This window comes from Myotis yumanensis, unplaced genomic scaffold (genome assembly GCF_028538775.1).
Source record: "Myotis yumanensis isolate MYYU_CA2020_CCGP unplaced genomic scaffold, mMyoYum1.0.hap1 SCAF_2, whole genome shotgun sequence".
NCBI classification, from domain to species: domain Eukaryota; kingdom Metazoa; phylum Chordata; class Mammalia; order Chiroptera; family Vespertilionidae; genus Myotis; species Myotis yumanensis.
In genome coordinates this window covers 171,876,680-171,891,285 of record NW_027223753.1, presented here as the reverse complement: position 1 = coordinate 171,891,285, position 14,606 = coordinate 171,876,680, and the positions used below count along the sequence as shown (strand labels likewise).

The following is a 14,606-nucleotide window of genomic DNA, read 5'->3' as shown; positions in this document are numbered from 1 at the left end:
ACTAGGTCTCAGGCAAGTTTTCAGTATGGATAGAGTCCATTATGAGTCTGCCAGGAGCCAGGTCAGAGGCTGAGGACCCAAACTGTCAATGTTTCTTTCATTACGGGGTTGTGCTCATGCCTAAGGAAATCCTAATCTTAGGTCTAACAACCTCTACCAGAGTTGAAGAATCATAGGGGAATCACAGAAGTTCACAGTTGCAAAGGACTGCTAAGGTAGGTGTTAAGAAGGTCAACTTTACTTCACAGATGAGCTCAGACCAGAGACTTAACTGGCTAAGGTCACACAGTGAGTTATGATCAGGGAACTAGACCTGACCTTAACTCAATTTTTCTTTTAAATAAATCAAAATGACAGTTCTGAAGGATCTGTTTTCTAGTTAAAACTGCCTATAATCAGTATTAGCTGGGTAATGATGGATATTGATTGTCAACCTTCTGATAATTTCAGAGGACTGCATCCCAAGGCCCTGGTAGAATTTCCAGAGTTTCTCTCTTCCTGAATTTTACCTGCTCACCTTGGGAAACAGAAAGGGGGCAATTTACCCCTGAGATGCTACTCAGATACTGTGACTTTTAAGTTTAGGACTCCAAATTCATCTGTTTGATTGAACAAGGAGTTGTCAAACTTAAATATAACTAACTCCAAGACCCTCCGGGATGGAGCAGAGGATGAAGAATGGGAATAAATGTAGGTCCATTCTACCCACAAGAATGGCAAAAGCCAGAACTGGTTAGTGTTTTGTTCTGGCATCTGACTCCCCACCTGGACAAATCATTCCCATTTGTTTTGATCACTCAAAGTAGACACACTTGTCTACTCTGTGAGGAGAGCATGTGAAGATCAGCACTAGGACGACAAGAGGTGATAATATTTATTATTGAAAGCTATCAACAGTTTTCAATGCATTATCCGGCTGAGTCTCAAAGCACATTTTTCTTCCTTTTTTAGGAAATGCCATTGATTGGTGCCTGGATCTTGGTATGACTCTTGTCTCCCTTAACTTCAATCTAGCAGTTCATTTTACCTAAGGTATCCTCAAGACCTGATACCTAATTCCAAGTGGAGGAATTCCAGGGTTGGTCTTAGACACGGTGTGAGATGGTCAAGCTATGTGACATAGCCAGCACTGGTGAGATGTTTTCTGGGTGGAGGGCCTGCTTTCACATCACTCTAGAGAAGTAACTTCGCCCGCTTGCTAAAGCTGGTCCTACAACCATATGGAAGAGGTGATACATAGTGGAAAGTGGAAATCACTTCAGCTTGGGTAGAGTGAGCAGGAAAGGGGTATGCCTTCTTCCCAAGGCTATGGTGGCCTGGAGACAACTTCCCTTTTTGAGAGGCCTTGAGCAGCTCTGCCTGGTACTATCAAAGATGCTGCATCCAGACTGTGCTTCCTTAACTAGTCTGTCTTGTTTGCTTTAGGAGAGTTTCATCCTTTTCTCTAAAGATTTCTCTGGCCACTTTCACACTCTCCTCCATTCCCTTGGCCTCCCTTTCTCATTATTCTCTGGAATGGGATGTATCACCCATGACTTTCTTGACAAGCCATATTGAGCATGCTTTGCCACAATTTGGGGGCTTCTTAGAGAACTCAGAGTTGGCCCAGGGATGGCCCTCTTCCACTCTGCCTCACCTCCATCCTTCCCCTCCAGGGACTTATGCTCCAGCATCACAGACCCCTTCTTGTGCCACTCTCTTCCCCTGCTACTTTTCCCACATGGGAAACCCTGTGTATCCATGCCCTGACCACCTCAAGGCCTTAAATATGGCTTTTTCTTGAAAAACTTTTCTTATTCTTCTAATCAGATAAGGCTGGTTCCATATTTCTCTTTGCAGGGCTTTATTTATTGACCTCTCTCTAATGTTTGCATCTTATGTTGCCTGTTATTATAATTATTTGGCCCCATTTCAAACCTTCTGCATAAATTATAATTTCCTTTATCACACTGAGTACCATATCTATTATACTTTTGGGGCTTAAAAATACTGATTCAATAGTATTTAGTGACCATCCCATGTCCCGTCTTAGGGGCATCCGGACAGATCCTTGTTCACCCTTGCAAGATTCTGCCCTCCTCCAGAGGCCATTTCCTCACCATACTGACTAGTAGTCACAATGCAATGCAAGGCTTCTCTGATATGTGTGTCCAGGTTTTGTTCAGGCAGAAGCAGAGATTTCCAGTATGCTGTCTGCACTCCACAGCCCTTATCACTACTTACAATTGACCCCGGGATGTCCAACGGCACCAGAGCTGAGGACTGCTGCTTTCAATGTGATCCCTATCTTTTGCAAAACTTTAATCAGTAAATTTTCAGAAATTCAAAGTGTGTAAGCCCCAGAAGAAAGAACTCTCAATAATGGAATCTTAGCCCTGTGTTAGGTATAGGTGGGAGGGAAGCTTTTAGGCATGAAGATATATCTAGATTCCCTAAAAATCCAGGCTATATGAGTTATTCCTAGTTCCACCTACTCATGTTAAGAAAGTAACAAGAAGTAAAAATATTAATGTTATAAAGTCACAGGCATTCTGACCCATTTAAATTTAAAGTGTAGAGTGGATTGGAAACCAGGGCCCACTTTGACCTGGTCAACCTAAGGCCATGGGATTGTATTTTATTAAATCTTGTGTCTCTAGGACCAAAGTCATTTTTCCTTTGAGAAGAATATGGTCCACTTAGAGGTGATAAGTCTCCCATTGTTTTTTTTTATTATTTTCTAGAGTAATGTTTGAATGATGGGTGAACCCTCAAAATGAGAATTGTTTTCATACAGGCAGGAATTTCAATTCTTTGAGACTGTGGTGCCTTGTTTAGCATCCTTTCTGATCCACAATGAAACAGGGAATGGAGTGTTGGCAGGGTGGGGAGGGGTGGAGTAGCTCTGGGACCCAGGCTCTTGTAAGTGATCCATTCCTGGATGTCTGCAATGTGTGGGGTCCCGTCATTCACTGGGTCACTTGCTCTGACTCGAGTTCACTCTCCAAATCCATTTCAGTTTCTGTCACCATGGTGAGGATCAAAGAGGGATGAGTGGGTCCAGAGAAAGGAAGCAGAGAGAGGAACGGAGAGAGAAAGAAGAGAAAGAGAAAAATTAGCAAGCAAAGCAGAATCAGTTCATGCTGGAAATACAGAAATCACTGCACCAGAATTGATTAAGAATGCACAGTTTAGGTACAGCCAGTGTGAAGGACAGTATGGGATTGTGGAATTTGTACCATTCAGAGAATTTGCACAGTCATAAATCCTGGCTCATGAGGTTTATAATATTCTACTCCGGAGCAAACTTTGCATTCACCTGACCCAGACTCTCATTTGACAGATGGCATTCCGAGTGAAAGAGAACTTGTCCAGGGTCACTACAGCAAGGTGGTGGCAGGTCCAGGTCAACAACACATAATTTTTACTTCCTGTTCTGGTGCAGGTTTCTTCACTGCACACACACTTCCTGTTAGTTCCCAACCCCTTTCCTCACAATCTCTGGGGACTCTCAACTTCTCAGTCTTATTCAATTTTGTGTCTTCCCTAGGATCTGGCGCATACCTAGGACAGAGAGATGTTCAATAAATACCCACTCGTGAATGAGCAGGGATGTTCTATATGTCTAAATAGGGATTCTAATAGTCCCAATCCAGGCTGTGCTGGGAGAGCCAGGTCACATTAGGGGGACAAAAAAATTCCTCTTTTCTGTGGCACAAAATGACAGGCATTCTTTTGTATACTAACAAAAGCCACATAAAAGAGTACCATCAAATATAATAGTGCCTAACTCTACCAACACTTGTGTTACAATAAGATGTGTGTGTTTTATCAGGGAAGAAAATTATTATCAAAGTTTCCTACAAGCGTAAATGAGAGAAACCAAAACTTTTCCTAGTGAGGGAGTTGGGTGGGGGAAGAAATAAGCTTTTATTGAGCTCCTTCTTATTCCTGGTGCTCCCCATGTATGATATGTACATTAACACAGCTAATCCTCAGAATAATCAAGAATGTAGGAAACTGAGGCAAAAGGAGTCTGAGTAAATTGCTTAGGGACCTGAAACTGTTTGAATCTGGATTTGAATCTAGAACTTTCTGACTCCAAAGCCACATTCCATCCTCTACCCACATCCTCCCTTAGCCCCTCCTTCTCAACAGCCTCATGTTTGGGTAGAACTCAGCCACAGCACCACACATGAGCCACATGCAGGAGGAGGTGGCAGATGTGTCTGTTGGCATTTGAGTTCCTCCACGTCTGGCTCTTGTCTTTTCCATCTGAGTTCCCTGTAGACATCTGCCCAGGGATCCAGAAAATGTTGTTTGAAGCCATAAAATGCACCCCCTGATCCTCCCCCCCTACACACACACATACTGGGCTCTGACTCCAGCCACATCATCCTATAAAGAAAGGAAAATTTACGACAAGCACACACTGCTCTGAAGTTCTGCCTGGGATTTACCTCAAGGTAATCACAGCCTGATAGTGTCCCATTGGGGCAATGGGAGTGGATCTGCCAGCCCAAAGGATCTGAGCCATTTAGGAGACGGTGGGACAAGGACACCACTCCAAGTTTACATGCAGTCATGAACTAGGGGGCAGGCGAGACTAATCCTAATTCTTGACTTCTCACCTCTCCATTCTAAAGCAAATCCTCCTCCCCTTCCTTCCTGTCTCCTTTTCCTTCCTTTTCTGTCACAATAGATGAGTGTCTTAAAATTGTGGTCTTTACAAGTCTTGCATTGAAGTCACGTGGGTAGGGGGAGAGGAGGTAGTGGCTGAAACTTTGTAATTTTGCAAAGCTTACTAGGTTATTTATATGGAATACATTATGTTAGAACCACCAGGATATATTCTAGAATATTAAAACTAGTTCAAACTCTCTATTTTGCAATTAAGGAGGAGGATCCTGTCCATGGTCATAGGGTGGGTTAGGAGCAGAGACAAGGCAAGAACTCTGGGTCCCAAGGGTCATGCAGAACTGTGTCCCCTGCTTAACACACATCCACTGTGTTGACCCCACAGTCCTAAAGCGTAAGATGTCCTGGAAGACTTAGTGGGTATGGCTGACGGCCACATGGACTGGCAAGGTCACTCGGCTCTGGGCACTGGAACCAAAATAGTTTCCTGAATTAGCTATTTGAAACAGAGCTAGTTTCAAACGTGGAGACGTGCTATTCCTGTAGCAAATTGGCAATCTGTCTGCAGGGAGAGGTAAAATCCGTATTTAGAAAGTAAAGACCCACAAAAAGTTTCTTTTGGAATCCTATTGTCTTATTGCTAAAAGATACATACTTCTTTTGTCCAACCCTCATGTGTCTGCTGACCTCCTGCCCCCTTTCTCTTAAGGTGCACCTGCCAAGTGGTCCCCCTGTGTGGTCTCTGCTCAAATCCCACCAGTGCTGGGGAGTTCATGGTCTTTATAATAAGCAGATTTTGTTTTCTTACTTTTACAAATGGGAATCTCGTTACTCCATGAGCCATCCTTCAGGCACTCGATCTGGAATGTGTCCATCTCCACATTATCCTAGGAAGAAACATGACGAAAATGTTGGGAGAAGGAAAACAGGTAGGGGTTGGTGGTGTTTTTTCAGCACAAGCAGCTCAAACTACAAATCTGGGTGTCCTAACCTGAGGTTTTCCAACCATAAGCCTCCAAGGGCAAGCTTGAAGATGAGGAAAAGATAGATGCTGAATTCATATTCCCCATTTCTGCCCTGGAGAGAGTCCTAGCGGTACCTATCTGCCACCTCTAAAATGGATGTGAGAAGGGGTTTGGGCTTCTGAAGGGAAATCTATACTCTTGACTCCTTTTTCAGAGAAGTGGCTCTCAAACCTAAGCAAGCATCAGCATCCTGAAAGCACTTACACAGATTGCTGGGCTCTGCCCCTAGAGATTCTGATTCAGTGTCTCTGACCTGGGGACCAAGCCTTTGCATTTTTAACAAGTGAGTTGATGCTGCAGTAGGGACCCCACTTCCAGAACCATTCCTTCAGAGCACTGGTCTACTAGCTTGGCTCACATCAAACTCACCTGGGCAACATAACAGAAAACCAATCCCTGGGCACCGCCTATTCTGCTTTCATTAAGCTCAGGTGGGCCTAGGAGGGGACTTGCTTTTTTAAGTTAAGCAGGTGATTCCTAGGAGAATCACAGTTTCAGAGGGTGGGCGAGTACCTACCTGCCACCTCTAAAATCCCTGCTTTCCATCCCCATTTACCCCAATAAGCCTCAAATTTGTTAAGGTTGTTTGTCCTGATTGTAGGGATGAGTAGAGCTAGATTTTTTGAAATTCAAACCAGCCCACACTCTGGTAAAAGACTTGTGTGCCACTTCCAGAAGTGAGAGTCTGGGACACATGCTTTAAATTTTCAGAAAACTGGGATTTCTGGAGTGTTTTGGAGATTTATGGGGTATCTAGAAAAACTATGTTGGGACCATCACAAGCTCTGGAAGCCCATCTATTCGGGGAGGCTCTCGAGAGAATTTCTCTCGCCTGGTGGCTCCCACTCCCCAGGCAGGATCCTGTACCTTCAGCACTTTGTAGCCTGTGTCACAGCTGACCAGCACCTGGTCTTTGAAGAAATACTTGGCTTGCAAGGGCTCAATTTTCCCTTGGACAGGAGGTTGTAGCCCTGGACACTCCTTCCCTGGTGAAGCAATGGAAAAATAGCAGGTGAGGAAACAAAGAAAAGTATGGCATCCAGAGGCCAGTCCCTAGACTGCCAGGCATGATGGAGGTGGAGAAGACACAAGACTGGGTGTTAGGGGCCTGGACCTAATAAAACTGAAGAAAACTTACTGGAACCTGAGCAGGTCCTTGGACCTCTCTTTCCTCATTTGTAAAATGAGGTGCTTGGCCAGTGATTTAATCAAAACTCAGGATTCGATAGCATATTAAGTGCCATTGAGTGCAAGCCTGGTCGGATGCTTTTTTCTTTTTAATAACATCTTCCATAGTAGACATTAAACATCTATTTGCATTTCTACAGTGACAGGGAGCTCCATACCTCCCAAACCTTCACTTTTCATACTGAATTCACCTGATTAAAGAAATAGTAGTTTCATATGCAATTGAAATTTATACCATTCTAATATTTACTCATCAGGCGTAGTTTGCCCTCTTGGGGAACTTAGGATGACACCAATGGCTCTTTCTTCCCAAGACCATGCCTCAAAGTGTTGGTCTGTGATCATATGCCTCTGAGCCCTCTTTTCAAAAGACTAAATCAGACAGGATTCCCAGGCCTGGGACTATCCCAGAAAATTTTTCCTGGACAAACTCTCTTTTGTTAACATTTGCTTCACTTTTCTCCACAGAACTGGGCACTAAATTTGATAGTGCAGGCCAGGCCAGGATATTGGAGTCTATGAATTGAATTAGTCATGCCCAGCTGTGGTCTTGTCGCTGATGTTCACCCTCTTCTTTTTCAAGTTATTGCATACACCTTGGGTCAAATGGCTCTATCAATATTTGGGCCAGGACTGGCTGCCTTGGGGTATCAGGGAATGAAACCCGTAGGCTTTGCCAGTCCAGGGGGAACATAAAGAGCCAAACTGCTGTAATGGAACATTTTGAGCTACAGGCCCACAACAAAATTCCAGCCTCAGACTTGGAGAGGGATGGAGCTGGAAGGGTCCTCTCCAGGCCCAATGAATCACAGTGTGTGTGTCGGGGGGGTGTGGTTCAAAAACCAAGTTCTGTTTTTTTAATCTCCCCATATGATTCTGGAGTATAGCAAGTTCGAACACACCCTGAACACCCCATTTTATAGAAGAGAAACTGAGTCAGAAGAGAAAATGTGCCGTGGTGTACTCAGTGGCAGAGCTGGTAGTCCCACCACAATCCCAGGGTGGAGCCTCCTCATCCCTCAGCCACTGCTCCATGAGGGCTGAGCGCAATGACCAAGTTACCTGTTGCCTTGTACGAGAGCTTCCAGCCCCGGTTCTCGCCTGAATTGTCACTGCGGAACCGGATTGAGACGTTGTGGGTCTGGGTATTGATGGGCTCTGGGGATTTCTCTCCACAGAAGGGTCCCAAGACTTTTGGGCCAGCTATAATCTGTGAGGGACAAGACAAAGAAAAAGGAGGTTCACATCAGAATAGCAGTGGCTGCTGTAGGGGCCACCTCTACACTGTACCTGGGGTTTTCTGGAAGCCTTCATGTGAAACCTATTATTCACTCACATTTCTAGTGGGTGTTACCATTCACCAGATAGCTCCATCTCCAGTCCCACAATTTACAATTTATAATAGTCCTGACAGTGGACTAGGCATGTTAATAATCCTCTGCTCAAAGATGAACATATTATGCCTCAGAGAGGGACAGGCCTTGTCCTGTGCAAAGCATAGAAAAGGCCTCTGCTCTCAAAAAACTTGCAGTCTAGTTGGGGGAGGATAATAAATATGTGCTTTTTATTTTTAACTTATGTAGTAAAATCTATGTAACCTATATAATTCATCATTAATATGATAGATAATAACTCTAAATAGGTGGCCAGGGAAGGCCTCCTTGAGTAGGCAATACTGGATTTGAGACATATAGGATGAATAGGAGCTTTTCATTGGAGGAAGAGGGTAGAATACTTTCTAGGTAGACAATACAGCATATGTGAAGGTCAAGGCCAACAGAGAGAGTACGATGGCATGAAGTTGAAAAGGTGCAAGGGCCACATTGTGCTGAGGAATTTGTGTTTACTTCCAAGTGCAAACTTGATCTAATCTGACTTTTATAAAGATCAGCCTGGATGCTATGGGAGAACAGGCTGTGTAGGGCAAGGGTAGAAGCCTTGCAGTTGACCAGGAGATAATAAGGTGTGGACTAGGATAGGGGGATGGGATGGAGGAAAGGGAATAGGTACTATTCATTGATCCAGATTTTCCAACTTCCAGTCCTGGGTCTTTCCTATGCATTTAACTCTTTTCCTTCCATCTCTGATGATGAAAATTCCTTAAGCCTCATTTAGTTACCAGGATCTACAATCCTGGGTGATATCTTCATCTTGTCACCTTTACTGTGGAGAGGTGGGAAAAGTAAAGCCCCAAGTGATTAAGTACCCAGATAAGGCTCATGGCAGAGCTCCTGGAAACTATGTGTGGTAGGCAGAATTCTAAGGTGGTCCTCATGACCTTCACTCCAAGTGTTACTTCATGATGATGTTATGCTACATGGCAAAAGGGATTTTGTAGGTGGCCAAGTGGCTAGTTTTGGATCAGGGAAGATCCCTAGACTGGATCTGATTAAGCTGGTAGATGTTATTTTAAATAGTTATCTTTTGGAAGATAGCTGTTTGGCCCCCTATCCTGGGAGAAGGTAGAGGGCAAGATTATTCATTTTCCCAATTCAGCAAGATTTTCCAGCATCGCCAGAGCAAAGGTCCATTTCAGGCTTACCTTGATATAGTCATAGGGGCAAGACACCTCTGGATGGTCCTCAATGTCAAAAATGTCTTCAAACTGCAAGCTGATCATGAAACCTTCCTCCAGTCTGATCGCATAGAAGCATTCGGAGCTCTTAGGGTAAGGGTTGGGGAAGTCAGGGCTGGTGATCACGCCAGTCCTCTGGGTGAAGAGGTTGTCACTGCACTCCACTATGGGAAACATACCAGAGCAAAGTGACCCACCACACATGGCCACAGAAACTTCTTTCTTAACTGTTACTGTATGGTTTCACAGTGGTCCCGAGAGGCTAGCAGGAAAGGAATACTTATCCCCCTATCACAAATGGGGAAACTGAATTTCAATGAGGGGGAAATGATTTATCCAAGGTCACACACTAGTAATTTACAGGGTCAAGACTCAAAGGCAGTGAGTGTTATAAGCCTTCTCATCAGATTTTGTAGCATTGGGGGGAAGAAGGGAAGGATAGGGTTTAAGATGGAAAGGTTCTGAGATGGAATGGTTGAGGTGGTGGTGTCTGGACTGCTTTTTTCCTGCTCTCCCCTCAGCCCAAACTCCATTAGGTCTCTGCTCAAAGCCTGTTTTGATCCCTCATACACCCCCTCACTTTAGCCCTTGGCTTTGCTTTGTTTCCCTTTATGCTCCTGACCACTACTTGCAACTATGTGATAGATTTGTTTGTGGATTCTCTTGCCCCCACTAGACTGTAAGTCCCCTGATCTCAGGGATTCTTTGTCCCCACTTCATCTGCTGCACCAAGGACATAGCACCTGGCCGTGGTTGAGCTCTGCTGAGGTCCTTTTATTTGCTATTGGACCTTTGTCCGTGAGTTTACCTATACTAGAAGTTGGATGTCAATTCTTTCTAAGCACTAGCTCATCCTGCTCATTTGCAAAAGAGTAAACTGTGTCCCAGAAAAGGGGGCACAACTAACTTGAAAGTCTACAACTCAGAGCTGTAGAACAAGGTTTAGGTCAAGGTTACTTGAATTTCCATCTGTTTTCATGTTCTGTATCACACATTCTAATGGTAATGATATTGCCCCAAAGGGGGTTAAAATTAGTTCTTGGTAGGGGGAACTCTTACCCTTTTTATAGTTAGGCATACAGTACATAAGTAATATATACAGTGTATCTGTGATATTAAAATTTCATGGGTAGTAGGGACAGATATTAAAAAGATTAGGAAGATAATGTTTTAAAAAGTTCCTGGAGGCACAGGTAAAAGTGAAAAAGAGGTCAAAAAATCTTGCTCATTCTTAGCCTCCACTGAACTCAGTATATACTAGATACTCAATAAAAACTTACTGAATGGAAACCGTAGAAAATATAACCCTCAAGATGAAACTCCTGTATGTGCCCTTTCTCTACTGATGAGTCATATAGGGATTTTATTCAGAAGCAAGTAGAAGCTTTTGAAGGAGAAAGAAAAAGAATTCTCACTTCCAGCCTTGTCCTCCTCCAATGATCTCTCACTCAGCTTCCAAAGGATTTTTCTAAAATCCAGCTCCTTACCTTGTAGTCATACTAATCTATTGGTATTTCCCCAAACATTCCAAATTCTATTGGGCTTAGGCAGGTTTGCGGGAGCTGTTCTCTCTGCCTGGAATGCTTTCCTTTTCCTTATTCTTTTATGTCTGTCAGGGCCACCATTTCTGGGACGTGTTTGCCCATACCCCAGGCAGACTCAAGTCTCATCGTGCTGTGGCCATACTACTTGTACAGCATTTACTACTTTTCACCATTTGCTTTGTGGCTGTTTCCCATTAGCTAGATGGTCCTCATGGAAAGTAGCTGACCCTTTTGCTTGTCCACCTCTGCCCAGCCCAGAGACTATGGCAGAATAGGCATGCTGATGAAAGATTAAAACAGAGAGAGCAAGAATGAGATGTTTTTTTTGATCTCTGTCTTTGCCTCTCTCCTCCCTCTTCTTTCCTTTGGACCAAGGTTCTCTTTATCACAAAGAGAACAAAAGGAACTTCTAGGGGAAGCCTAGTTCATGGCTCAGAGAGAGGGGACTGGGAAAGCTTTTTTTCTTGAGCAGACCAATTACCCACAGAAGGAAAGGAGATAGGGAGAAAAGGGCAGAGATTCCTGCTGCCAAGGAAGAAAGATGGTCTACAGGCTAGGGCTGCTGGGCATTTCAACAGCATCAAACACTGGTACCTAGAAGCACAGATCTCTGACTTCATTTTTAATTGTTCCCACTGTCCTTCTTCTAAGCCTCCCTCATCTGATTGGAAAATGTGGCACACAATGGTGATGAATAGGATCATCCCTAGGTCCCACCTCTGCAGGTCCTGTTGTCCGTGTGGAGGATGTAACCAAAGCGGCAGGAGCAGTAGTAGCCACCGATGTAGTTATGGCAGTAATGGTCGCAGGATAGCTCTTCATCCTCCCGCTCTGTGCACTCGTCCACATCTGTGGGGGAAGGCACAGCCACTCAGTCAGTCAATCCATATGGGATGATGAAGACAACAGCTAACATTTACAGAGCACTTAGTGTAGGATATTCACTATGTTGTGAGATACTTGCTTTTCAGCATTTAATCTCACATGAAGCCCAGAAGTAGCCAATGTTTCTGTTTACAGGAGGAAACTGGAACTCAGAAAGGTAAGAGGCTTACCCAAGATTACAGAGAGCCAGGTTCAAACCCAAGCAACCTGACTTGTGGTGGTGCCACTATCTTCTAACAATTGAGATAATAGCAAGCAGGACTGTTACTATTCTTATTCAACAGATGACAAGACTGAGAGGCTTAGAGGCATTAAGTGACTCCAAGTCACACAGATAGTAAGTGGTGGGGACAGCATTCAAATCCAGATGGGCTGGTTCCAGAGCATAGGCTCTTAACTTCTACTCCATTCTGCCTGTCTCTATGTTGCTTATAGGGACCAAACCCTGTCCTAAGCACTGGAAATATAAAGATAAAAAAGATGTATGTTCTCAATCCAATTTAAAAATTTGGCTCAGTCAGCATGGCTCAGTGGTTGACCATGGACTAATGAACCAGAAGGTCACAATTTGAGTCCCAGTTAGAGTACACGTCTGGGTTGTGGGCTCAATCCCCAGTGTGGGACATGCAGGAGGCAGCTGATCAATGATTCTCTGTCATCATTTGATGTTTCTATCTCTCTCCCCCTCTCCCTCCCTCTCTGAAATCAATAACAATGTTTTTAAAAAATTTGAACATACATTTCCCCCAAAAGGGTATATAAATGGCCAATAAGCATGTGTAAAGATGCTCCAAGTCACCAGTCAGCAGATGGATAGATACGTGATAGAGCAAATGATGCAGTAAGACATTCATGGGAGAATCTGTGTGGTGAGTATACAGGTGTTCATTGTAAAGAAGAGAATATGAGGCACTTTTAATCTTTAGTGAGGAACAGAGACCTGGGGATGAGCCACCCACTTCTCACTTACCCACAGCCATGTAGTGGGCATCGAAGCCTGTGAATCGCTCCTCATCAGAGAAATCTGACTGGAAAGTGATGGACATGAAGGAACCAGGGGAGATGACCATTTCCTGGCCAGGGGTATGCTCAGTGTCTGTGTTCTCACTGCCACAGAAGATTGCCAGCAACTGGTCTTCAGTTTCTACCTTTGAGGTCAAAGAGAAAGGGAACAAATGAGCAGCTTCACAAATTAGCTTCTTCAGTAGAAAAAAGGGAGGGGCTTCCCTTGAGGTAGACCAAGCAGCCTGGGAAATCCAAAGGATAGGGATGAGGGATTATGGGATTTAAGGAAAGAAACATTACAGTTTAAGTAAAAGTGGCCATCCAATCACTGTTTCATTCATTTTGTTTAGATCCATCAGAAGTAGCTTGACCTTTTTTATTCCTGTTGACAACCAAATGGCTTCTTTGTTGAAAATAACTCAATGTTAAAATTAACAAAGAGATCACCTCACAGATGGATTTTATATGCAACAGAAATTTAGCACATTTCCAAAGAAAAGGAACTTTATATACAATATAAGTCATTCATTGAGCATTCAGTGTGTGCTGACACTGGGCAAAATAGGTGATGGGGATGATGAGAGAAGAAGAAGACATAGAGCTGTGCATGTTAAGACTGATGAAAACACACAGAGCTCTTATGCAGTGTGACAGGTGGTTTAATGGAAACAAGCACTGGGGATGCACTTAGAAGGAGGTGAAATATCCCCATTAGAATGTAAGCTGCAGGACAACAAGACTTTGTTTTCTTTATAGATGTGTCCTCAATGCATGAAACAGTACCTGGCACATAGCAGTTATTTGTTATCAAGAACTCAAAGAACAAGGCCCATTTTGAGAAAAATGAGAAGCCAGGTAATCTGTGGAGATTGTAGGTGACACACTTAGAAAGATGGGTGATTATTTTTATTTAATCAGATTATGGTTGACCTTGAATGCCATAATAATGAGTCTTAATTTTGTGAATAAAGGGAAGAATTTTGTGAATAAAGGGAAGACATTGAAAACTTTTGAACAGGAAAGACATGTCATCAGAACTACATTTAATAGGTAGTCTTAATAATACCAAAACTACTGGGATCATCCAGAAATAGTATATTTTTGAGTATGTCTGTACTAAGACTCAGATGTAAAAATTGCCTATTTGCTAAAAGAATTCATTACATTGGAAGAGCCAGAGACCCAAGCAGAGATCTCAAACTGGTTGCCTAACAGTGATTGTGTGTGTTGATTTGGGAAGCACTGTATAGCAGCTATTTGATATTATTTATTTGACCACAAATGGTTGGCCTACCTATCACTCTATTGTTTACACCTTTCCCAATTCTTGTAAGCCTGTTATTTGTACTTGCAACTTCTAGACTGATTTTAGTCAAGATGCATAAGAAAATCTCTCACTAAGAATAATTTCTGCTGCCTTTAAAGTCATTAAAGGAAAGTTCTCAAAGGCTGCCTATCTCTAGTAGATTCTAATGAATTCATTGTTTTGTTCATTTAGTTTAGTATGCCAGAGTATCTTGACATTTGACACTTCTGTTTTGAAACTAATGATTTATTTATTTAAAATAAGCGGGAGTTTTAAAGAAAAACAATTTGCCCTGGCAACAAAACACAAGGACAATTAATCGCTAACTTTGGGAATTGAAGTGTAAACAGAAGATGAGATCATGGCTTTGCTATTTATTTCTTTTCTCTGCAGATACTAGCCAAACTTCACCAGACTTATCACTGTAGAATGTGCCTATATGCATGCAGCTGAAATGTCAC

The 14,606-nt window shown here is 43.2% G+C and overlaps 1 protein-coding gene across 3 annotated transcripts in view; it reads right to left on the bottom strand.

The window, feature by feature from the left end:
- MASP1 (MBL associated serine protease 1) overlaps window positions 1–14,606 on the bottom strand; it is a 63,993-nt gene that overhangs the window by 24,796 nt on the left and 24,591 nt on the right. For 2 of the 3 annotated variants that reach the window (XM_070406599.1, XM_070406597.1), the window contains exons 3-8: window positions 12,805–12,982; window positions 11,667–11,798; window positions 9,373–9,569; window positions 7,893–8,040; window positions 6,510–6,628; window positions 5,426–5,504 (exon numbers count right to left, since the gene is read on the bottom strand). In XM_070406599.1, the coding sequence (XP_070262700.1) occupies window positions 5,426–5,504; window positions 6,510–6,628; window positions 7,893–8,040; window positions 9,373–9,569; window positions 11,667–11,798; window positions 12,805–12,982 (853 nt within the window). Of the gene's footprint in view, window positions 1–2,678; window positions 3,002–5,425; window positions 5,505–6,509; window positions 6,629–7,892; window positions 8,041–9,372; window positions 9,570–11,666; window positions 11,799–12,804; window positions 12,983–14,606 lie in introns of those variants that run through there. The other variant, XM_070406598.1, reaches the window with a different exon arrangement.